General features: G+C 39.1%; 2 protein-coding genes across 2 annotated transcripts in view; both read left to right on the top strand.

Annotated features, from left to right (window-relative positions):
- LOC139477955 (atrial natriuretic peptide receptor 1-like) overlaps positions 1 to 24,657 on the top strand; it is a 309,333-nt gene that overhangs the window by 230,846 nt on the left and 53,830 nt on the right. The gene's annotated exons all lie outside the window — the stretch shown is intronic.
- Positions 13,869 to 24,602, top strand: LOC139477958 (atrial natriuretic peptide receptor 3-like). The gene is made up of 2 exons (XM_071260403.1): positions 13,869 to 14,565; positions 24,580 to 24,602. The coding sequence occupies exons 1-2, from the start codon at positions 13,869 to 13,871 to the stop codon at positions 24,600 to 24,602; spliced, it is 720 nt and encodes a 239-aa protein (XP_071116504.1).

Here is a 24,657-nt window from a genome sequence, read left to right as displayed (position 1 = left end):
GCTGTTTTCATTGAATCATGTACGTTTGTTGATGTAATGAGAGTGAGTGAGTGAGTTTGGTTTAACGCTGCTTTGAACAGCATTCCAGTTATATCACAGAGTGTCAGCTTAAATGTGGGAGGAAAGCCCAAAGTGATGCAGGTCTCAGACGTTGACCAATTCAGTGAAACCCATGAGCACGGGTATGGTGCCTAGAAACATAATCGGTATAATTATCATAATGGTAACATATATTGTTACCTCATGTTAGTTTATACATTATAGCTTTAGGGCGCAAAAGGGGCACGAACGTCCTGTCATCTCAGGCAGACATACAGACAGACAGGTTTATTCAGTATTATGGCCATATGGCCTAAAGTACAATTGATACTAACTCATAATATGATGTCACGTGCATATACATAAATTATATCTTCTTGAATCTGATAGAAAAAAAAATGTTTTATATAAGTAGCCACTGAAAAGATAACATGTTTATTTTATGAGTTGATAATATTGATCGTTAACATTTCAGATTTATAGTCATTATTCAAGAAGGGGAGATATGTAGATCTTAACTTGGAATACTTGTTACACTTAAATAAGACATGGAATTCATCTTCAACTTCACCTCTGTCACAATTGGTACAAACACTGTCAACAGCATCAATATCTTTCGATTTACGACACAAACTTACATTAAAATCATGTAATGAGATTCTAAATTTACAAAACGATCTTATTAATGGCTTGTCTGGTAAGACAGATAAATACATTTCCTGTTGAAGATGTGTCTTTAGTTTACTATAATTGCTTACATAGTGCGAAGATGAAACAGTTTCGTTCCAATTTTGTGCAAATATATCTTTCACTCGCTGCTTAAATATTCCCATAAATACTTGAATGTTTCCAATATCCTGTGCAATCCACACAAAAGAAAAACCACATGTAAATAATGGATTTCTTACATCAGATACCCAGTTTTGTTTACCTTTATCATCCAACTACTTTAACAATTTATAACACTGAAGAGGATATCTACATTCTTCCATTCTTGGTAATTTTATCCAGTATTTAACTACTCTTACTTGGCTATGCACAAACATATTGCAGCGTCCAGTTTCACCAAGAATTGCTTTATTTGAGGCATATTTACCAATACCCAAAATACGTTTGATGTATTAGGTATGTACTTTTTCGATGGCATCATAATATTTTGTTCCCCATATTTCCGAACCATACAGTAATATTGGTGTAATTTTATAATAAAAAATATTGCATGCTGTTGAAAATGATATATACTTATTTTGTTTAAACAATTTATACACAGGCATACATGCTTTTGAAGCTTGAAAAGCAAGTTGTTTACATGCTGCTGACCACATTAATTTAGAAGAAAACATGATACCCAAATATTTATAGTAAGTTTCATCTTGACCGAATCATTTCCATATGTCCACTTTTCCCTTTTGGCAACAATACCACCAATTCTAAAGACCATTATGTTTGTTGTATTTAAATTTACCTCCAGTCCCCATTTCAAACAAAATAATAGAATATAGATTTAATTGTTTTTGTAAACCGCTTATTGCAAATGAAAACATTACAATGTCATCAGCAAACAATAGCATCATAATATCAACAATATCTTCATGGACAAATATACCATAACTCCAATGTCCATGGATTTCAATAACAAGTTCATTGATAAAGAAAATGAACAAAACAGGACTCAAAATACACCCCTGTCTCACACCTAGGGACGTTGAAAAACAATCTGTTTTACCCTTGTCAGTCATTATACATGCTTTTACAGATGGCACCGCAGTTCGTTGTGCAGAAATGCGTCCCTTAGGCGTGCCAAAAGCTTTGCTCGGGGTTCAAATCCTTGATTATGTTCGAAGGTTTGTCAGCACCTTTCCAGTGCTGGTAGCTTCTCTAAAATGCTAAACGTCAAAGATGTTTCAGGTTTTCCCAAAAGCCAACTTATTTGAGATGGCTTAAATTCGTGTTATCGTACACTGGCGGCGTTTTGATGCTATTGACCACTTGGTTTGACTGCGACATGCAACAATATTCACTCACTCAATGACACATGTACATTTCCTAGAGAGCCGCTGTCAGAGAAATGACGTCACAGTGCCAGGGGGATTTTCCTGTTCAATCGATCTCATTCACTTTGTCAACAAATTTGGCCGTCCATAGAATGGTCAGTCACTGGATTGCCTGGTCCAGACACGATTATTTAGAGACCGCCGCAATATAGCTGTACTATTGCTGTAATATTGCTGAGTTGCGTTGAACAATAACTACAATGACTGATAAAAGAATTTTTTTTTTTCGAAAATGACATTTGGGGATCGTTTTCACTATCAGTTGAAGTTATTTACGTATCATTTAAACGTTTGTTTATAAGCAGCATTGCCATTTAAACATCTCCCACAGGGCGAGTCAAGGAAGCCGTCCCACTGAGAGCTCTCGATGCAGCCTTGACCTTCATTAACGTCTTAATGGGAGAGGTGTGGAGCAATCTTCCCGTTATAGGGCGGAATTTACACCTTAATTTCCTGGTACATGAATGTCTATTGCCTACAAGTCTCCGGAATTGCTTCTATCTGTTTAAAGGCATCAAATTGAACATTATCGCACTTCAAAGTGTGATGTTCGCTTGTAATCAAGCACGAGATTCATGATAAACATACGACACATTGGCGTGTCCGCCTTACAGCCCGGTTCCTTGGTGCGATAGAGAAACCACAGGAATTGCGTTGGATTGAACGCTGCCTTGAAGATTTTATTCAAATATCTCGACGAAAGCGGCCTTGTATCACCCTTCTATGTTTACCATATTAAATTCTGAAAGGTAGAAGCTCTAGATCCTTCGTGTAATGCTGGTTCCCCAATTGATTTTGGACGATGAAAATCTCATAGCTCATGTGCAGTTGCGGGTTTGTTTTGGGTTTTTTGTTATCATAACGCGCTGAGGGGTGTCCATTAGGGGAACAAACAAACCCCGTTCCGAGTTAGATCTTGTCCCCAGCAACATATGCTTGTCGTAAGAGGCGACCATTGATTGTTAGGTCAGGCTCTGTAACGTGGTTGATAGCATATCATCGTACCCCGATAGCTTGGACCAGTGCTCATGATATCAATCACTAGACTGTCTGGTCGATTATTTACAGACCGTAGCTGGAGTATTGCTGAGTGCGGCGTTAAACTACTCGTGTGTTTTATTGTATTTTTTGTTTGTTTCAGTACACCCTAATACATTATTATAAGTGGACAAGTACATATTGGTCAAATCACATGGCAACGATAGAATCTCGGCTGTGTCAATAGATACAGCGACAGTAGCGCTTTACTGTTAAGTAAGGGCTACTTGACTGTGTGCTCTGATTTTGACGCTCTGATAAAGAGTTAAATCGTGGCATACAGTTCCATGTGGTAATGGATGTCAAGACTTGCAAGGTTTCTGGTGTAATTAGCGTCAACAAAAGCTCTGTGGATGACTTGCATGTGAGGTGCAAAGTAGTATTATAACAGAAAACATTATTTAACACTGAATATGCTGTGAATATGATATTAAGCACGGCTTCTGCGTGACTTGGTTATATAATTACTTCCGTGTCTGAAGACCTCTGTGGTCTAGTGGTAGAGCGTCTGCCTGGAGAGTGGAAGGTCCGGGGTTCGATCACCGACCGGGTCATATTACAAAACGTTAAATTATGGTACTTGTTGTTACCCTGCCTAACGCTCGGCATTAAGGGGATAAAACAAGAACTGTTCGGAGTCAGTATACTGTGTCTGAGTTGGGCGTTCATGTTAAGATGCGGCATGGTATCTCAGTGGGCTGGCACTGTGAAATGAGTTCGGACTAGTTCACGCATCTGGTCTGAGCCCGTTTTCAACGCGTCGTTAACCCCATCTTACCCAGGCATTCACTAAGTGTATAAGATATATACAAGGCATTACTTGTTGTAGCTCATCGGGGTTAACCTACTCGCGTCAAACGCTTTCTGCCCGGTTGTTTCCATCAATCAAACGACACGGGCTGTATTCTGCTGTCCAGTGATCCCAGCCAGGAATCGATGTTGATAACGAGTGTTACATCCCCTCATTGTCACTCCGGCTTTCATTATCACCACAAATTGGCTCCCCGTCTTCTCCCTTCACACCCCATTATGATCGTATTGGGGACGCGGCGCGTCACGTGACACGGTGATCAGCGGGATTACGTCGCCTTCAACATTATTGCACTGATACAGCGAAGTGCGTGCATGTGTGCGTGCGTGCGTGGGTGCATGTTAATTTTATAGTGCTATCTTGCCGAGATACCTGGCCGCAGTTTAACATGGATACCCCACTTAGACACTCACTTTCTTAATGCCGATCCAAAGGCACGGAAACAACAACTCTCTTGTACAGTCCTTTACCGTAGTTTGATATGAATGGTCGGACATCGAAGCACCGACCTTGCCTTACAGGCAGATGCTGTATCCACTAGATCACGGAGGCTGTCACCCGTGAAGATCCGGTCTAGAATAGGTCTTCTGGAACCCATGCTTGCCGTAAAAGGCGACTATGCTTGTGAGAGACTAACGGGATCGGGTAGTCAGGCTCGCTGACTTGGTTGATGCATATCATCGATCCCAATTGAGTAGATCGATGATGATGTAGGCAGTCACTGGATTGTCCCAGACTCGATTATTTACAGATCGCCGTCATATAGATCGATAAATACTGATGGCAGCGTGAAACAAAAACAAAAAACAAATAAATATCCAACTGGAATTACTAGGTTCAAGATGACAAGATGTATGACGTCATTTTATGATTAGTGTTTGTAGTTAAAAAATAATAATCAACATTGGCAAAGAATTGGATTGAGAGTGTTTATAGATATTTAAAAGTTTGATCTAAACACGACAAAGAGTATTATTGTAGATAACAATTCTTCTTTATGCATGTCTATTGTGGAATGAGTTCTTTGATGTTTAATGTACACACAACTGTCAGATGTTTAAATCAAAAGCACTTGAAATGTAAACAGAAATGTACTTTCTTCTCGTGTGATTTACACGAGTGTTTTAAATCAACCCGTGTCCCCATTCACCTGTGTTTGCACCAACGTTATACACAAAACAACTATTACCTTCATAGCATCACATGCACTTAAACAAGGAAAAAACATCATAATATCATTTGGCCTCTGATCTCGTTATATCCGAATGGTCGCCGTAAAGATCCAAGTTAGAGTAGGTCTTCAGCAACAAGATGTATGTCATCGTACCCCAACTGTGTAGATCGATGCTCATGATGTCAATCACTGGGTTGTCTGGTCTAGACTCGATTATTTACAGACCGCCTTCATATGGCTGGAATATTGCTGAGTGTGGCATTAAACAAACAAACAAAACAAATATCCTAATGTTTTCCCCATGTACATGTATGAGTGAATGAGTTACACTTATTCCAGCAATATCACGGCGGGGGACACCAGAAATGGGCTTCACACATTGTACCCATGACGGGAATCGAACCCCGGTCTTCGGCTGACGAGCGAAGGCTTTAGCCACTAGGCTACCCCAACGCCCCTGTATATATTAACTTTTATGAATAAGTTTGTAGTGAATCCTTGACACAATGAGGGTGATTGCACAGTAAAGTTTCCACAGCTGATATCCTTATATATACATGTAGAGCTGATATCCTTATATATACATGTACAGCTGATATCCTTATATATTCATGTAGAGCTGATATCCTTATATATACATGTACAGCTGATATCCTTATATATACATGTAGAGCTGATATCCTTATATATATATGTAGAGCTGATATCCTTATATATACATGTACAGCTGATATCCTTATATATACATGTGGAGCTGATATCCGTATATATACATGTACAGCTGATATCCTTATATATACATGTTCAGCTGATATCCTTATATATACATGTAGAGCTGGTATCCTTATATATACATGTACAGCTGATATCCTAATATATACATGTACAGCTGATATCCTTATATATACATGTACAGCTGATATCTTTATATATACATGTAGAGCTGATATCCTTATATATACATGTACAGCTGATATCCTTATATATACATGTAGAGCTGATATCCTTATATATACATGTACAGCTGATATCCTTATATATACATGTGGAGCTGATATCCGTATATATACATGTAGAGCTGATATCCTTATATATACATGTAGCTTCATCAATTATACTCATTGGGAATCATACAGGGCTATTGTTTTGAGCCGTTTTTTAGAAATATGTCTGCATAATTTGCAGTCTCTGTTTTACCTTGTTATGTTCTGTTTAATATTGATGGATAAATATTGTTTGGAAAGTATTAGTATTTTTCAAAGTGTAAAGTAACAGTTTGTATAATGTTTCCCCTATGAACTAGTGGTTACGTCCTCCCTCCATTTTATTTTCTTATCATCTTCAAGAGTATGCTGCCCCACCCCACCCCACCCCACACACACACACACACCCAACTCCCAAACCCCCACCTCCCCATCCCCAAGGTCACAAGAAGAATATGGATTTTATTTTAGTGTGCCGTTGTTTAACTGTTTGATAGTTCAGCATAATTTACTCGTTTCAATGTGCGAGAAAAACATATCTTCAGAACAGTGTTGTGTTGTTATTAGCTCAAATCGTATCAAACACATTAAGACAACGTCAGTTCGAAACAGTCATGCTTTGCATTGTTAGTTTCAGATCATTGAAATTAAACACAAGTCTCAATGGACCAATTTAAAATTACAGTTTATTTTACAAGTCCCGGTTTACCTTATCATCCGCGATCGCTTCAAAATAAAACAATTAATCACTGCAAATCATATTTCGTTATATTCTCTTTCTTTCATCCTTTATCACATGACACGTATTTTAGGAGAAAAGTAGCATGCTGCAATTTATTTGTAGGGGAAACTATTTCCCCTAAGAATCACAATGAGGTTACATGTAACAGTGTTCGGTTCCATCTGGTACTTGGAGAGCAAGTTGAATTCGGATTTATGTTTCTGTGACAGACATTAATAATTATTTCATTCTGTGCATGTAGTTTAAGCCGATCAATGCGTCTTGCCGAGGATTTGAGAATTCTGCATTCGTTAATGGTGATGTATCGTCAGCGATAAGCTTTATTAAATCTGGTTGGTTTCATTGAAAAAAAGGGAAAGAATTTGTACCAGTAAAGTGTCTGTTTCTTACACTCTACGAGGGAGTAAGTTGATATGAAGCGACGTCATTCGTGATCAGTGCAGTTATAATGTCATGAAGAAAAGACACAGAAAGTATGTTTTCGTGAGAAAAAAAAATGATACACGACCCGGAGAGCAGAAGGCCGGTTGTTCTATCCCTGGCAGAGTCATACCAAAAGATGGTACTTGTTGTTACCCTGCCTGGAGCTGAGCATAAGGGAAACAAGTACTGGTCGACTCGGTATACAAGTACAAGTATACTGTGTCTGAGTGGGGTAATCATGTTAAACTGTGGCATGGTATCTCAGTGAGCTAGCACTATAAAAACTGGCATTAGTCTGGACAAGTACAAGATTACACACACACGCACACACACACGCACACACACGTACATATGAGTGCCAATATTACGTAAGGCAACGATAAACCCATTTTCATCTCACCTCACTTCTAGCGGTTCAGTTTGATTGTATTATTTTTTTCTTCTTTCAAGGAAATGAGTTTCTATTGAATATTGAGGACAAATTGAAGCATCCTATATCGGTTAATGAAGCAGCTCATAGAGGCACTGTTTCATCTCAAGTAAATGCTCAACCACTCAATTTTTTTGAATGTCGGATATATACTAAAGTCAACGCCCACGAACACTTTGATATCGTAGCGGGACACGACAAGTCTTAACGAATGACGATAACAGTGATGAACACACAATGTCATTTAGAAAGTGGTCAAACGTGACAAATGTTATATTAGGGATAACACTTTCTTTGTGTAGTTAAATGTTTGATGGACGTCAATGATGGACGGACCAATAGTCATGTGAACATACATGAGTGGGTGGATTTGTGGGTAATGTTATGTGTGGAGTTGTGGGCGTCGGTAAGGTTGTCGTCAGGACGGAAAGTGTAAATGGTTTATAGCCCCGTGCTGTCTTTCCTAGGTCTCTTTGACAAATACACATTCCACTCAAAAGGACAAAGAAGCACAAGAAAATGACTTACGATATTCGAGAGCCGGCTGACTGATTTCATTCGCAGCAGTACGGTAGAGAAAAACACATGAAAATAGAGCTGATTAAATATCGCCAGGTCCTTGAAAACAAAGCTTCCAGGCACCATCTTTAAAGATGGTTCGTGTATCCTTCTGAAACCTAATTACACAGATCCTCAAAAAACATCGCATAAGCTAGAGTGGGCCTAATAGAGTTTTGCTACATTACTCTACTAGATTGTATTTCAATTGTCCAATCTTAAGCACAATACACGGATAATTATTTGTCATTATTTCCACCAACACAGTAAGGTGTAATGAGAGATCTACTCTCTGCGCGTCCCCCTAATTACATATTCTTCTGAAGGTTGGTCTTGTCATGACTCTGACGCCAAGTACTACATTTCTTTCATCTACCATCGTCTGTCTCATTTACTTAATAGACTTGTGACCTCTTTCTTTCCTTGTTAAGCTACAGTGTTGTAAAGATTCGAGTGAAGTCGGTCTAATGTGGGTTCACGTTTTTTCTCTAGAAGTCCACTATTTGACTGTGATGTGATCTGTTTTAGATAAGTACAACATTTTTTATTAAATATATTTTTAACATGTCAATTTTCGATCCTTTAGTGCGGCACTTAACCAGCTTGTCAGTCATCAGTAAACTATTTTCTGTCATTAAGTGTATATTAATTACTTAAGGCTGTTACGTTTCTTTACAATGCCTGTAGTAGAGTCCTTGGTGTCCACATGTCACAAAGTTTTAAACAATCAAACATGCTCTTTCTACCATGATTTCAAAGAGCGCCATACGACTCTTGCTCAGAAGTTGTTTGATCAGGGTTACAACATTCAAGGCCTCAGTAAAACCTTCAAGATTCAAAACGTTTTATGGTAGATATGTGGAGGGCATTTTCAAATGTGACGTCTCAGTGACAAAAATGATGTCAGATGCAATTCCCTATTTTGACTTGTACCATATGTTCCCGTGTATTTTTCAATTGCCAGAGATTTTTTTATGAATACGGAAAGGAACAGAATTTATGGCTGTCAATTTCTATATTATGAGGAACACAACGTTTCGGAGTATATGCTTTCTCTTTCATCGGATGAATGAATGCTATGAGGCAGAGAGCATAATAATTATGTATGTATCTCTAAGAACAACCGGGTTCGATTCCCGACATTAGTACAGGTGATTAGCAATAGACGATGGACGCCAACACTTTACAGTAATGAGCGCTGATAGGTGATTAGCAATAGACGATGGACACCAACACTTTACAGTAATTAGCGCTGATAGGTGATTAGCAATAGACTATGGACGCCAACACTTTACAGTAATGAGCGCTGATAGGTGATTAGCAATAGACGATGGACGCCAACACTTTACAGTAATTAGCGCTGATAGGTGATTAGCAATAGACGATGGACGCCAACACTTTACAGTAATTAGCGCTGATAGGTGATTAGCAATAGACGATGGACGCCAACACTTTACAGTAATTAGCGCTGATAGGTGATCAGTAATAGACGATGGACACCAACACTTTACAGTAATTAGCGCTGATAGGTGATTAGCAATAGACGATGGACGCCAACACTTTACAGTAATTAGCGCTGATAGGTGATTAGCAATAGACGATGGACACCAACACTTTACAGTAATTAGCGCTGATAGGTGATTAGCAATAGACGATGGACGCCAACACTTTACAGTAATTAGCGCTGATAGGTGATTAGCAATAGACGATGGACGCCAACACTTTACAGTAATTAGCGCTGATAGGTGATTAGCAATAGACGATGGATGCCAACACTTTACAGTAATTAGCGCTGATAGGTGATTAGCAATAGACGATGGAACCAACACTTTACAGTAATTAGCGCTGATAGGTGATTAGCCATAGACGATGGACACCAACACTTTACAGTAATTAGCGCTGATAGGTGATTAGCAATAGACGATGGACGCCAACACTTTACAGTAATTAGCGCTGATAGGTGATTAGCAATAGACGATGGACGCCAACACTTTACAGTAATTAGCGCTGATAGGTGATTAGCAATAGACGATGGACGCCAACACTTTACAGTAATTAGCGCTGATAGGTGATTAGCAATAGACGATGGACGCCAACACTTTACAGTAATTAGCGCTGATAGGTGATTAGCAATAGAAGATGGATGCCAACACTTTACAGTAATTAGCGTTGTAGTGATGGACAACTAGAAACCAGAACTTATATTATAACTGATTGGTAATTGACAATGGACAATAGGCAAACGGGAGGCCGTGGGTAACTAGCACTGATAGGTAAAATAATGAAATAGCAATGGGCAAACGGGAGGCCGTGGGTAACTAGCACTGATAGGTAAAATAATGAAATAGCAATGGGCAAACGGGAGGCCGGGGGTAACTAGCACTGATGGGTAAAAGAATGGAAATAGCAATGGGCAAACGGGAGGCCGGGGGTAACTAGCACTGATGGGTAAAAGAATGGAAATAGCAATGGGCAAACGGGAGGCCGGGGGTAACTAGCACTGATGGGTAAAAGAATGGAAATAGCAATGGGCAAACGGGAGGCCGGGGGTAACTAGCACTGATAGGTAAAAGAATGGAAATAGCAATGGGCAAACGGGAGGGATTGGCAAACAAGCACATTTTGCTTATCTGAATGCCTCTCCAAAACAGGATACATATACAAATAGCAATGTATTGAAAGTGACATGAGAAATAGAATACATTATATAATTGGCATTAAAGATAAGTATTGTTCTGTAAGTGTTTAATTACTGGGTTATCTTCCATAACTACAGTTAAGTTATTATGTACATTCAGCACAACAACATCGCATTATCATATAGCAAAGCCAACATCTCAACAAAATCTCTAAGTCGGCAAGAGTTGTAATATAGCCTGAATATTATTTCGACAGTAAACAACATAATATGATGACATGGGAAAAAACTTGATTATGAATATTTAATTCTTTTATCAAGTACTTTCGTTTTTTACTTACACGTCAATCTGACTCACAGTGATATCACTTGAATACTGTCCAAAGGGTGTTAAACAAACTCACTCACTCACTTAATCAGTCACATTGTCGTGTGCTCATTCAAGGTTGTTATTCTTAATGGTACTATACTAATGCAGTAACAACTGAAACTTCATGGAACAAATATATAAATCATTGACCATGTGCGGCAGTAATTCAAAATCTATTCAATAACAAGACCAATGGTACATGCAAGTATTTTCCAGCCTGCCATTACAGTTTACCCAGCGACCACTTGAGATAATTAGGAATCATTTATGCCACGCCTTCCTCGACAAGAGGACAATGCTGGCATCACTTTAATCTCCCTCTAAAAGCCTCGGACAGTCTACATTAGAGTAGAGCATCTAGCACTGTCAACTCCATCGACTTTATTGGTGTCTTGCTGCAGCTACTGACGATGCAGTAAAGAAGCATATCTTGTCAGGCTTTACTAAAAGCAGGACGTATTTTTATCACGAACTGTGATTGACAAATCGACGGGTTTACAACACCCCAGATTTCAACACCCTCCTGTATGGCACTTGAGTGAAACTTCCTTACCGGGGATGGCAACTTTTTTATAGGATAAAGGCTCGTGTGTTAATGGTCCTTTTGATACAACCTCGACACGTATGAAGATATCTCTGGTGATTGACACGCGGAGATGCTGTGCATATTGTGTCACTTAACCATGCACATTACTGGTCATTTTCTTCAACGTTGAGGTGATGTGAGATGGTGGTGAGTGGACGGCCGGGATGTTGCTTTGATAACCATTCAACAGCTAGCGATCAATGCTTGTCTTAAAGAGAGGGACGGCACCATGCGATGTGTGTTCTATATCGGGACGTCCTACACAGTGAGTGTCATTGTTCGTTAATGCAAGAAGTAACATCGAACAATTGTTTCAGTGATCTTTCATGGCCTGTCATGACGATTGTGTTAATGTCGTAAGAAAATGAACATATGAAATAATTGACGTGGATGTAGCAGATATATGTTTCTAAAAATACATGTACAAAGGAGACGGGCTATTAAGGAATGACAGATCCACGAGGTAAGACATGTCTCCTTGATACGAGGCGACATACAGGAGACAGCAGACGGATCTCATTGCAGGAACATTCAAACTTGTTCTTTGATGCCGTGAACACGAGAACCACGTTAACCTCTCCGTTCTTCAAACAAAGGGATTCCTAGAATTATTTATATGTTTTGAAAATGACCATATGAAGATTAAATGTCACGGGTCAATATTACTGAACTTGATCCATGGAGAATATACCTGGACTTGCTCGCTTCTAAGTCGGGAGATGTCGGTGGACTCGCATCGTCGTTAGGATACCGTTCGTCAAATTCCAGGCATTTGACTGCGGTGAACATTATTTTCAAGCCATGAAAATCAATTGGTTGTTTTTGAAAAGTTAAACGGCTGTGGTGTGACGATTTAAATGTGTATTGGTGCATTTTGTCAACACACTCGTGGAATTGAGAAAAGAAAGTCCAAAAGCCTTTGGATTGTGTCTTGTGCTCATCAAAATGCTGACCATTGTTCCGCCAGGATCTAATTTAAGAGGATTTACCAGCGATTGAGTCCGCATTTTCTGCATGAGTGATCATTAACAAATTCGCGTCTCATTTCTAAATAAGATTTGCAATACTGAATGTATCATTTGAAATTCGATTTCTGCCGTGATCCAATATGAACAAGCCCCGGCGCTAAGAACTGCTGTGATCAAATTCGAAGAGGCATGGTGAGATTTGTATAGAAATTCCATTTGGAATATTATAGCGCCTTTGCCTGAAGGAAATTAAAAAATAGAAATATCGAACGAGCGTACTGATATAGGATGCAAAGAACTAAAGAGAATCGACTTAGCAACGTGTAATTATACGACAGATGCAAAGTTAATAAGAGGTTTGGAGTCAAAAGACTTTTGTTTTTGTGGTCCATTCATGGCTGTATATGTCGCCGACATAAACATATTACATGACCCTAGAGGCGACGAAAAGCGTCTGAAGTGGGTTCCGTGTTTATGTAACGATTCGAGGAGCTAGGTTATTTACGACGTCAGTGTAGACGCAAGCCTTCGTCCCATTGACGTTGAATCCATGGAATGATATTGTTTTCTCCTCACATGGCTGTGGTTTTCAACCCGTCGGGAAAATACCTCCTGGTCGCAGTGCGAGTGATTACCATTGACGGCTGACCTTAAATATTGTGTTATAATTGCTAAGCTGATGATTCAATTCAAAGAAACGAATTCATTCCTCGGAGAACGTTATTTGGTGTTTTCACAGGGTGTGTTTGAACATGTTATTTGAATACTGACAGCCAGATTGCTTCTTCTGCGATGTATTTGGTTCGATTAAAATGTGGTGTCACTCTGCCAAAACCTCGGTGTGAAAGTTCAAAGAGAGCGTTATCAATTGTCCGCTCATGAATTCCATGAGAGGACAGAGACGACATTATCGGCACCAACTCCGTCTACGGCAGTCCTCATCCATCATGACGAGTTTAGTTTGTTACTGATGCACACAGCAGATTCAGACTTATAAAACCTAAACCAAACCAGTGACGTTTAATCGTGACGTGTACTTCCATCCACTACCACCATGAACTCTCATACCCCAAGGACTGTGTTTGCCATTGGCATCCTTTTTTCGTTAGTTGCGATAAGACAGGTTCCCTCCGAGGACATCAAGATAGGAGTTATCCTTCCCTTTCGTGGACGCTACCCGTGGGTCCTTAACAAAACACGCCCAGCGTTGGAGTATGCAATAGAGGCCGTCCTTAACGACACGGCGCTGCTCCAAGGCTACAACATCACGACGGCGTATCGAGATTCCCTATGTTCGGAGACGGAAGGGCCACTGGCCGCCATTGATATGTACACAGAGAAACTAGCCCACGTGTTTATTGGGCCTGCGTGCGATTACAGCGTGGCTCCTATAGCCAGGTTCAGCTACAAGTGGGGGATACCCTTAATATCCGCCGGTGCTCTTGTTTCAGCCTTCCATGACAAAGCTGAGTATAAACTCCTCACCAGAATTCAAGGATCGTACGCCAAAGCAGGGGAGTCGTTTTTGGCCTTGTGTTTTGCAAACCAATGGAGGAAAATTGGGTTGTTGTACCACGACTTTAAGAACGACCCAAACCGAGTAAAATCCGACTGTTTCTTTACCTTGGAGGCTATCTATCTGGCACTGGTGAAGACGCTCGGTATACAGCCGTGGCATAAATCCTTTGACCAGACAAAAAACGTAGGCGACTTTGAAGACCTTCTCATTGAGGCAGCAGAACACACAAGAAGTAAGATTGCATCTCCTGTTCTCTTTAGTCAATGTTGTCCTGTTGTCTCACTAGATAAACACGACAATTGTGTAAGTATATGTTTGCTCAATGCAATTTGCCATTTGGACATGTCTATCGTCCTCTTTGGAGATATTGTAGTTCTACATGTGGGCAGGACGAATAAGTACCATATTAGGCTCTGGAAAATGTGCAGTGTTGCAAGTTTGATCAAAGTCGTTAAAAACAGTGTTTTTGCACCATGTTAACTACCACGTTATTGTTAACCGGTTAATGATGATGCTAATTAAGTCAGCATCCATTTCATCTGTAAAGGGAAATCATTATTAGTACAATCTATTTTCTTCCAGGTTTATCCAACAAACTAGCACTAGCCAACACTATATTCATTTTCACTATTAACACAGAAATGTTGACGTTCCGCAAAACAAACTATTCCTTTCTGAACCAACTATTCATTAAACAAAAATACTATTCAGAGAGACGAAATGCATTGTAGATAGATGTTAAGTATGATATCAACACAATTAGACACAGTTGTGAGCATAACCTGTATCTATTCATGAAAAGGAATTCATGATAGAAAATGATTGATCACATTGACAGTCCGCTTTTTCTTTTATCCCAACCCTAAATAAATCATAATTCAATTGTGCAGTGCAGTTAGGATGAATAATGTTCTCTTTACGAAGAGACCCACGTATCTGTGTTCTTCGTGAGAAATGGTTCCAGCCTTTGCCATCAACTGAATAAGCTCTCTGGTCACGAAGACGTCAACTTCTATGTCTGCAAACCGTATTAATCTGTCTGAATATGACATATTCATGTAGATGTTTGCAATTCTGTTTTGGTGCCTACCCATGTCTCAATCCGCTTGTTACGGGTTCGAATCCCAGACTACTTCAAATTAAGACGTTTGGTTCATCAGCATCACGTAGCCATGACAACAGAGTACGACTTGAGTCATTCTGGGTTTTCCTTCCCAATCTCTGACCCCTCTGTGTTAAACGACTCGATGCTTCTATGTAGTTCACTGACGTTTCGTTATGAAATAGCCTCAGTTGTAATGACAATAGTATTTCTAATTCAACTGCCCGGCAGATGAAAACATACATTGAAGATTGGATTTGCCTCATAGATTACAAACCTTATTAAAACGTTACTAGGCTGACCTATAGTGAGATATTCATTGATATGATGCATGTAATATCGCCTATGATACCAAAGATTACAAACCGTATTAAAACGTTACTAGGCTGACCTATAGTGAGATATTCATTGATATGATGCATGTAATATCGCCTATGATACCAAAAATTACAAACCTTATTAAAACGTTACTAGGCTGAGCTATAGTGAGATATTCATTGATATGATGCATGTAATATCGCCTATGATACCAAAGATTACAAACCGTATTAAAACGTTACTAGGCTGACCTATAGTGAGATATTCATTGATATGATGCATGTAATATCGCCTATGATACCAAAGATTACAAACCTTATTAAAACGTTACTAGGCTGAGCTATAGTGAGATATTCATTGATATGATGCATGTAATATCGCCTATGATACCAAAGATTACAAACCGTATTAAAACGTTACTAGGCTGACCTATAGTGAGATATTCATTGATATGATGCATGTAATATCGCCTATGATACCAAAGATTACAAACCGTATTAAAACGTTACTAGGTTGACCTGTAGTGAGATATTCATTGATATGATGCATGTAATATCGCCTATGATACCAAAGATTACAAACCGTATTAAAACGTCACTAGCTGACCTGTTGTGTGATATTCATTGATATGATACATGTAATATCGCCTATGATACCAAAGAGCACAAACCTTATTAAAACGTTACTAGGCTGACCTGTTGTGTCATATCCATTGATATGCTGCATGTAATATCGCCTATGACACCAGTATCAAATACATCAGCTTCGAGTAACTGTTTCTTGTTTGTTTCATGTTTAGCCACCATCAAGCAGTGGTGTATACTTTATTTTGCCAAGCAGTTTAATACAAGGTTTATTAGCTGTTTCAAGAAATGTGAACTTCCGGATTAGAATAGGTCTTCGGCAACTTATGTTTATTGTTAGAGGCGACTAACGGGATTGGTGGTCAGGCTGACTTGGTTGATGCATGTCATCGTATCCCAATTGCGTGGATCGATGCTCATGGATTGTTTGGTCCAGACTCTATTATTTACAGATCGCTGTCATATAGCAGAAATATACAACAAACAAACAAACGCAATTATGGGGAGGGAAATAACTCACTTTGACCTGAAATTGGTCGGCATTGTTCCTACAAATGTGTATGAGAAAGAACCATACAACAAACAAACCTGCTTTTAAACGCGCAGTCACGTCCGTAGAGTAACATTCAACTGTCACATATTCGTAAGATTTAATATTAAATATTAAATATGAATGAGGGAGAATCCATCCCGAGACTTAAGCTTCAGGGAGTCCCAGCTCCCAACACTTCCTGTAAGTCCATCACACAGTGACAAATCCTGATCTGTTCTTTAGGTATGAATACATGATCCCAATGAAGTGTCATCTCCCTCGGGTGTACATTTGACCCCACCGCCAGCATCCCCACTCCGCGCTGGCTCCAGCGAAAGGCCAAGTAGCAGCTGTGATGTGTCTTTGTGTGTCTGTGTCTGGAACTCCGTCTTTGTCTCGACACGACGCCATCAGAATTAATGAATCCGGCCTTGATTAAACCAGACCTTTGGTGTTCCGTCGCTGAGGTCGTCCGCCCTGGGTAGCCGGCTGTACATGTAATTAGAATGTACTGTATTTATTACACTGATTGACAACAAGAGGGAAGTAGCAATGCGCAGCGTAAGAGTGAATGAGTTGGGTGTAACGCCCTTTAACACTATTCGAGTTATATCACGGTGTGTCAGCTTAATGGTGGAGGAAAGCCCGAAGTGATGCAGGTCTCAGACGTTTACCACTTTGGTGAAACCCACGAGCACGGGTATGGTGCTGACAAACCTAGAAACGTAATTGGGGCTAACCGCGATACAAGTCCACAATCATAGGTTCCTGGTGTGCCCAAGGGACGCAACTCTGTACAGCGAATTCCGGCGCCTTAGACGACTGGGCCAGGCTGCCCCCTCTGACTTCTGATGCTGAAAAGAATCTTTTTCTTGAACATACGGTGTATATAGATCAGGATTCTATCATATGGCTCTGACAAAATAACATAGGTACTATTCAAAAATAGGATGTTCTTTAACTAACTTGGAGTAGTCTATATTGATGGCCAAAGTCGATGCAATGTATGTTTATATCATTTTTATACCATTGCAAATTCATACATTATGCTAACGTTGAACTAAAAATCTCTTACGAATTCTTGCTTATATACTTCAGGCGAAGCATTTTATTACAATTTTCAATTCAATCTGTAGGATATTCCTTACATACTTAAAAATCTATACACATCAGACAATTATATATTTAATAATGATACCAGATTACATTTCGCCAGGAAATGTCTATGTTCCTCTATAAGTATATAAGTAAAATGACAAAGGTAAATTCACTTCATCAATTACTTGTGGACGTCAGCTGCCTCCAAGAAAGCCTTAAAATATCCACACACATAATATTTCAAATTACTCCTTCTACCTAATGTTCACATCAACTTCACTTAAAGGTATAGGTCTTGTTGTGAGGCACATGTTCAATGATCTTGCAATGCAAGACGTGAAGGAGCGAGTGAGTGAGTGAGGTGGGTTTAACGCTACTTTGAGCACTATTTCAGTGTAATCAGTTCTTTTCAGTTCAGATCAGTTCAGTTCAGATCAGATCAGATCAGATCAGATCAGATCAGATCAGATCAGATCAGATCAGATCAGATCAGATCAGTTCAGTTCAGTTCAGCTTATTTCTCAGAAAGACCCACGGACGGTGGTACATGAGAAAAATTATTATATTATTTCGTACAATAATGAAAAATATCAATATCAAGATGACAGGAGAATTGTGCAAATATATATAGGGATCAAAGGTTACAATGAAATATGAAAAATGAAAATAAAAGGATCTCATCCACGTTTTCTAACAGCTTCAACATTTCTAAAGGTGGAATTGACGAATTTGGACAAGTTCTTCATATCTTTTACTCTAATGATGGATATTTTTTTTTTCAATTTATACAAATGAGGTCATTCAGAGAGATCTTTAGGTATGTACATGGACCGCCACTGGAGAAGACATTCACATCACAGCGTGTAAGTGCGAGTTCAACGTCACGTTAAGGTATTAGTGGGTTTCATCTACGTTCAAAATGTCTTTGAGATCCATGACTTCAGGCTTTTCTCCCACCTAAACCTGAGGCCGTGATTTAACTGAATTACTATAAACAGCGGCGTAAACTCACTCACTCATACAAGTTAATAGTATATCTATTGCCACGGTTCTGTTCCGATGAGCCGGATAAGCTAGACCTTGTTCCACAAAGCGGTCGCTAAGAATGTCCTATATCGTTGACGCTGTATGGCAATAACTATCGTTTACCGCTACAATCACGTTGTGAGAGGACACTGTGTCCATAACAAATCCTTTTCTGACTGGATACTTGATATGTTAAATACGCCTGACTTCTGATGGCTAGGTAGCTTTACTGACGTTATTGGAATCAAACAATGAACCTGATTGTGTGTTCAATGCAACTTATTGTTTTGTGTGGTTATCGGGTAAAAAGTGCACAGTCAGCTTATTCTAATCCATATTCCCACTATAATGACTGGTGTATTGTCTTTGAATATTCATAACACAATTGACATTTTCTATCATATTTTATTTTTTAAGAAATCTCGAGCAACTGTCACTTTCATATTGTTTTCTAAAATGTCGTGACGACCTTGCATTTTATTATTGAAATAACAGACAAATTCCCTTCCCATCCGACAGTCACATATCTGAAGATGTAGCATAAATTCTTCGCTTGGTAACCCTTTCACCTTGTGAGAATATTCTCTGGCTTATTACGAAACGTGATATGAAAATACATCACAATTATAAAACCGTTAAGCACCAGGCCCTGGTATAAAAGTCAGCCATTAAATCTTCAGTTCATGCTGTATTTGTGTCATGATAAATCGGTAATATTGACCTCGGATTTGTGGAGGCCCACTTTGGAATGACTTCCCCATTTGGACCTGAAGATGTCACGTTTGAATCCAGAATGAGAGTCAATAATATTCGCGTTTAATCCCTTCTGATTCATAAAGCTGTGTGACTACTTCGCGCTATTGCAACTTCTGTTTGTTCACGTCGATATCCAGCTTGTGGGCCCCTCGTGCAGCGTTAGGGGCAGATCAGAGAATACAACGCCTATTACTTTGAAACTCTCTGTTGGAAAAATGTAGCCAACAGTTCACCGGACGTTAGCATTTATCATCGATGTTATAACACAATATCTCCTATGGGACACCTCACTGGTTAATACTCCCTTGTTTATCACACGTCGTTATGCGCCGTATGCGTGTGGCACACGACTGAGACAATTGGGAAGTATTTAAGCAGTTTGGGATGAGTGTGAAAGTTGAACATGGCCTTTCAGCTGAAGGATTCCTGGATGGAGATTTGTGTAAGATGAAGAGCGGATTAATTTGACTTGATTAAATACAGACCACCGTCATATAGCTGGAATATTGCTGAGTGTGGCGTTAAACAACAAACAATCAAACAAACAAACAAACACGTCTGTGAGAGGAGGGTCAAACAACTAATACTTAGGGATGGATGATTACGGACAAAGCTACACATGAACTCCAGTCAGAGTCAAGCTGCCTTCTAACAAAACTAGGTCTGTGTTGATGACAGAACTTTAAAAAAAATAATGTCAAGAGAATTAAGACGAACATCGTAAACGTCCTTTAGAACTTCAGGTGAACGAAGTTGTTCATAAATACTATAACACACAGATTAAAAGATTTATATTTTCAGTCATGGAATGCAACTCTTAACGCGTTCACCAAAGTCCCTGTTATATAGCAGTTTCAAGTCATATGTCATTGCAGAGAAATACCTTTTCAGTGTTAGTCTTAGAAAATTTAGTGAAGCACTTGCAAGATTCTGATGTTCATCACACGATCTTTTAATTGAAAAAGGTAGATATCAAAATATTCCGAGAGAAAATAGACTCCGTCCACTATGTGACCTAGGATTAATTGAGGACAAGTATCACTTTTTTATTAGTATGCCCGCATTATGATGAACTAAGAAAAGTATATTTACCAAAATATTTTCATGTAAATATTGTACATGTAAGTTTAAACTATTACTGACCACTAGCAACATGGAAACCATAAGAAATCTTTCTATGTACATATATCATGCTTTTATACAAAGAAAATCAAGTTTGGAAATTATATGATTGTACCAATTGCTCCTGTAATCATGATTGTACTATAGGCCTGTGGCCTCCTCAGTACGTTGAATAAAGAAATTGAAATTGAAATTGAATACCAACAAAGTATACCAAATGCCTGACAAGGTCAAAGTAAGGATATTTATTCTATCTATGCTTCTATGAAAGGAGGTGTCTATAGATGCTTCTATGAAAGAAGGTGTCTATATATGCTTCTATGAAAGAAGGTGTCTATATATGCTTCTATGAAAGACAGTGTCTATATATGCTTCTATGAAAGAAGGTGTCTATATATGCTTCTATGAAAGAAGGTGTCTATATAGGCTTCTATGAAAGAAGGTTTCTACATATACATCTATGAAAGAAGGTGTCTACATATGCTTCTATGAAAGAAGGTGTCTGTATATGCTTCTATGAAAGAAGGTGTCTGTATATGCTTCTATGAAAGAAAGTGTCTATATATACTTCTATGAAAGAAGGTGTTTATATATGCTTCTATGAAAGAAGGTGTCTATATAAACGCACTATTTTCAGAACGCCCAGCAAAAAATGCCCCCCCCCCCTCCAACACACACACACACACACACACACACACACACACACACACACACAAGGTGGCAAGGTAGCACAAATATGATAATCTTGGTTTTGCAGGAATAGTAAATGTTTTGAAACATGTTTTGGAACACATTAAGTTGAAAGTCATAGGGAACGAGATGATCTTATGCAGTGCAGGGAGGTGCTTTAAGAGCTATTCCATTGAAGATAGGTCTCGATTTGATATGTAAGGCTGGCTAGCCAGTAATGACAACACACATATGGCCATCCTATTAAGGTAGAAGTGACCGGTCCATTAGAGACTAGACCGTCGCTGGCGCCTTGTGGTCATATCTTGATCCCGCAGCTCTCAACACGGACGCGGTAATGACAAATAATGGCTACTAAATACCCCAAGGAATAGAAGGCCGGCTGGGAGATTTTAGATTTGTGAAATACAAATTGAGTTAGTTTATTATGGAGACTTTTCAGGATGAAGGCAGAAACGGTATTCTTAAAGATGGTGGGATGCAGTGACAGATGGTGAAATAGTCACGTTTGGACACAACGTGGTTTGATAGAGCGACGTTGGTGTAGACAAACGTCGGCTATGATGTAGATGACTTTTAATCCTCGTTAATTGCTGTTTGTCTCGTGGGGGTTCTGGTTATAGAAGGTCCCGGCATCCTGTGCTGGTCGTGAGAAGCGACATAATGCATCGGGTGTCAGGCTCAGCAACTAGATTGATGGCGTGTCATCATATCCCGGATTCTTGCGCAAAATATCAATCACTGGATTGTCTGTTCCAGATTTTGATCATATAGCTGAAATATTGATCAATATGGCGTTAAACATCAAACAAACAAACAAAGATGCCTCCTGCGCTCTAGGTTTGAGATTGGTTTGTTTCTACGACACTGACACTGTCATCCAAATATCCCCAATATTTTGTCAACCTTGGTACCGATACAGTAGAATGAGCAGATCTATCTAAAGTCGACAAAATCATGAACATGTCTCAGTGTCTTTTGTCTGCAGCAATATCACTGACACTATTGTTTATTGAGAAGTTCGGATATATAGAGCACATTTGAGCCGTAAGATGATAAACCAAGGATTTCAGTTTGAAGGTTTCAAATGTAGATTTAAACCCAGCAATACGTCGCAGTGTTGTGTGATTGCGATTTGAAACCCAGCACGATATTGCTGTATTGTGGGATTTCGATTTGAAATCCAGCACGATATCGCTGTATTGTGTGATTTCGATTGTTAAACCCAGCATGATATCACTGTATTGTGGGATTTCGATTGTTAAACCCAGCATGATATCGCTGTATTGTTGGATTTCGATTGTTAAACCCAGCATGATATCGCTGTATTGTTGGATTTCGATTGTTAAACCCAGCATGATATTGCTGTATTGTTGGATTTCGATTTGAAATCCAGCACGATATCGCTGTATTGTGTGATTTCGATTGTTAAACCCAGCATGATATTGCTGTATTGTGTGATTTCGATTTGAAATCCAGCACGATATCGCTGTATTGTGGGATTTCGATTGTTAAACCCAGCATGATATCGCTGTATTGTTGGATTTCGATTTGAAATCCACCACGATATCGCTGTATTGTGTAATTTCGATTTGAAATCCAGCACGATTTCGCTGTATTGTGTGATTTCGATTTGAAATCCTGCACGGCATCGCTGTATTGTGTGATTTTGATTTCATTTTTGATAAAATTTCATTTTGTCATTAGAATGTGTATATTTACACATATAAGGGTGCATGTATGATAGAAAATGATATATGAGATATGAAATAAGTTGATATGTGAACGGAAATCGCGACACCGCTGTTAAATGATGTTCTTCAAGCAGTACCACGAAGCTATGTTTTACTTAGATTACACCTACTAAGTGTGAACATTTATCTAACTCATAAACATGATAAAGGTCAACAACAGCCCATGGCGTCTGGATAAACATTGTTCTTCATCTCATCCTGACAACCTTCAGCGGGAGCGAGTGTCTGGTACAACATCGCTGTTTGATGGATATGCATTTACAGACGTAACCAGATTACAAGAAACAGGATTAGTAGATTTCCGCTAAATGCTGGGTAAGGGCTCTTGGTCTAAAAGGTTGCGCCTTTGTCGAGCTCCTTAAACGACATTGGGGTTGTACTCTAAGCTTGCTCCTTGAGACAATGTGAGAAGATTTATCGAGTTAACGTTGTTAGCAAGTAAGTGGGGGTAGCAGCTTAACATGGGCAAACAACGCTTACTGACTTACTTAGTCCTCGGGGTAAATATGTTTGTGTGTAGTTTGAATTATCGGCAGGTAATTAAGTGTCGCTCAGTCAACATCAGCTTGCCTGAATTTCTCACTTAATTGACGTTTGAAATGTGGATTCAGAATCTATTCTGTCATAAATGGAAGATATCCGTGAAATTCTTTGTTTTCATTTGTGATAGCACAATGTGCATATAGAGTGAGTGAGTATGATTTTATGCCGCTTTTAGCAATATTTCAGGTTTTCAAATCGGGAGGCACTAGAAATTGGTTTCATGTATTGTGCCCATGTGGGGTTCGAAACCCGCTCCTGACGAGCGAATGCTTTAACCACAGGCCTTCTCCACCACCCCCATGTGCATATAAGCAAGACGTTGCGACAATATTCTGTGAGGAGGACTTTGTTTATCTTTTGGCGATATTCAAGTCATAAAATATCGTGAAAAAGCAAAAATGTTTTCAATATACACAGCCGGGCAAACGAAAGTATACACTTGAACATTGGGATAGACAAAACAAATTACAAACGTTATAAAAACGTTACTCGGCCGAAACAATCGCCGAAACACTGCAAACCTAAGCATTAACGATACGGGAGTGTATTTCAAATGTACGAAATTATTGATCATTGATGAGATTGTAATCTCATCTCATCTCATTTCATGTCATCTGATCTGATCTGATCTCATCTCATCTCATTTCATGTCATGTCATCTCATCTCATCTCATCTCATCTCATCTCATCTCATCTCATCTCATCTCATCTCATCTTTCAGGAGAGACAGGAGCTGGATATTAACGAGATTTCACTGATCTGCCAAATTTTACATTTTTTCACGTGTTGTGTTTTATTT

This window comes from Haliotis cracherodii, unplaced genomic scaffold (genome assembly GCF_022045235.1).
Source record: "Haliotis cracherodii isolate W230 unplaced genomic scaffold, xgHalCrac1.p SCAF_38, whole genome shotgun sequence".
Taxonomy (NCBI): domain Eukaryota; kingdom Metazoa; phylum Mollusca; class Gastropoda; order Lepetellida; family Haliotidae; genus Haliotis; species Haliotis cracherodii.
The sequence above is the reverse complement of the archived record's forward strand: the minus strand, read 5'-3'. Positions and strand labels throughout refer to the sequence as shown.

Excerpts from the sequence above, each read along its gene's own strand:
- LOC139477958 (XM_071260403.1), top strand. The coding sequence starts at position 13,869 with ATGAACTCTCATACCCCAAGGACTGTGTTTGCCATTGGCATCCTTTTT. Across the intron at positions 14,566-24,579 it reads GGCAGCAGAACACACAAGAA|GAGAGACAGGAGCTGGATAT; the intron begins GTAAGATTGCAT and ends CTCATCTTTCAG.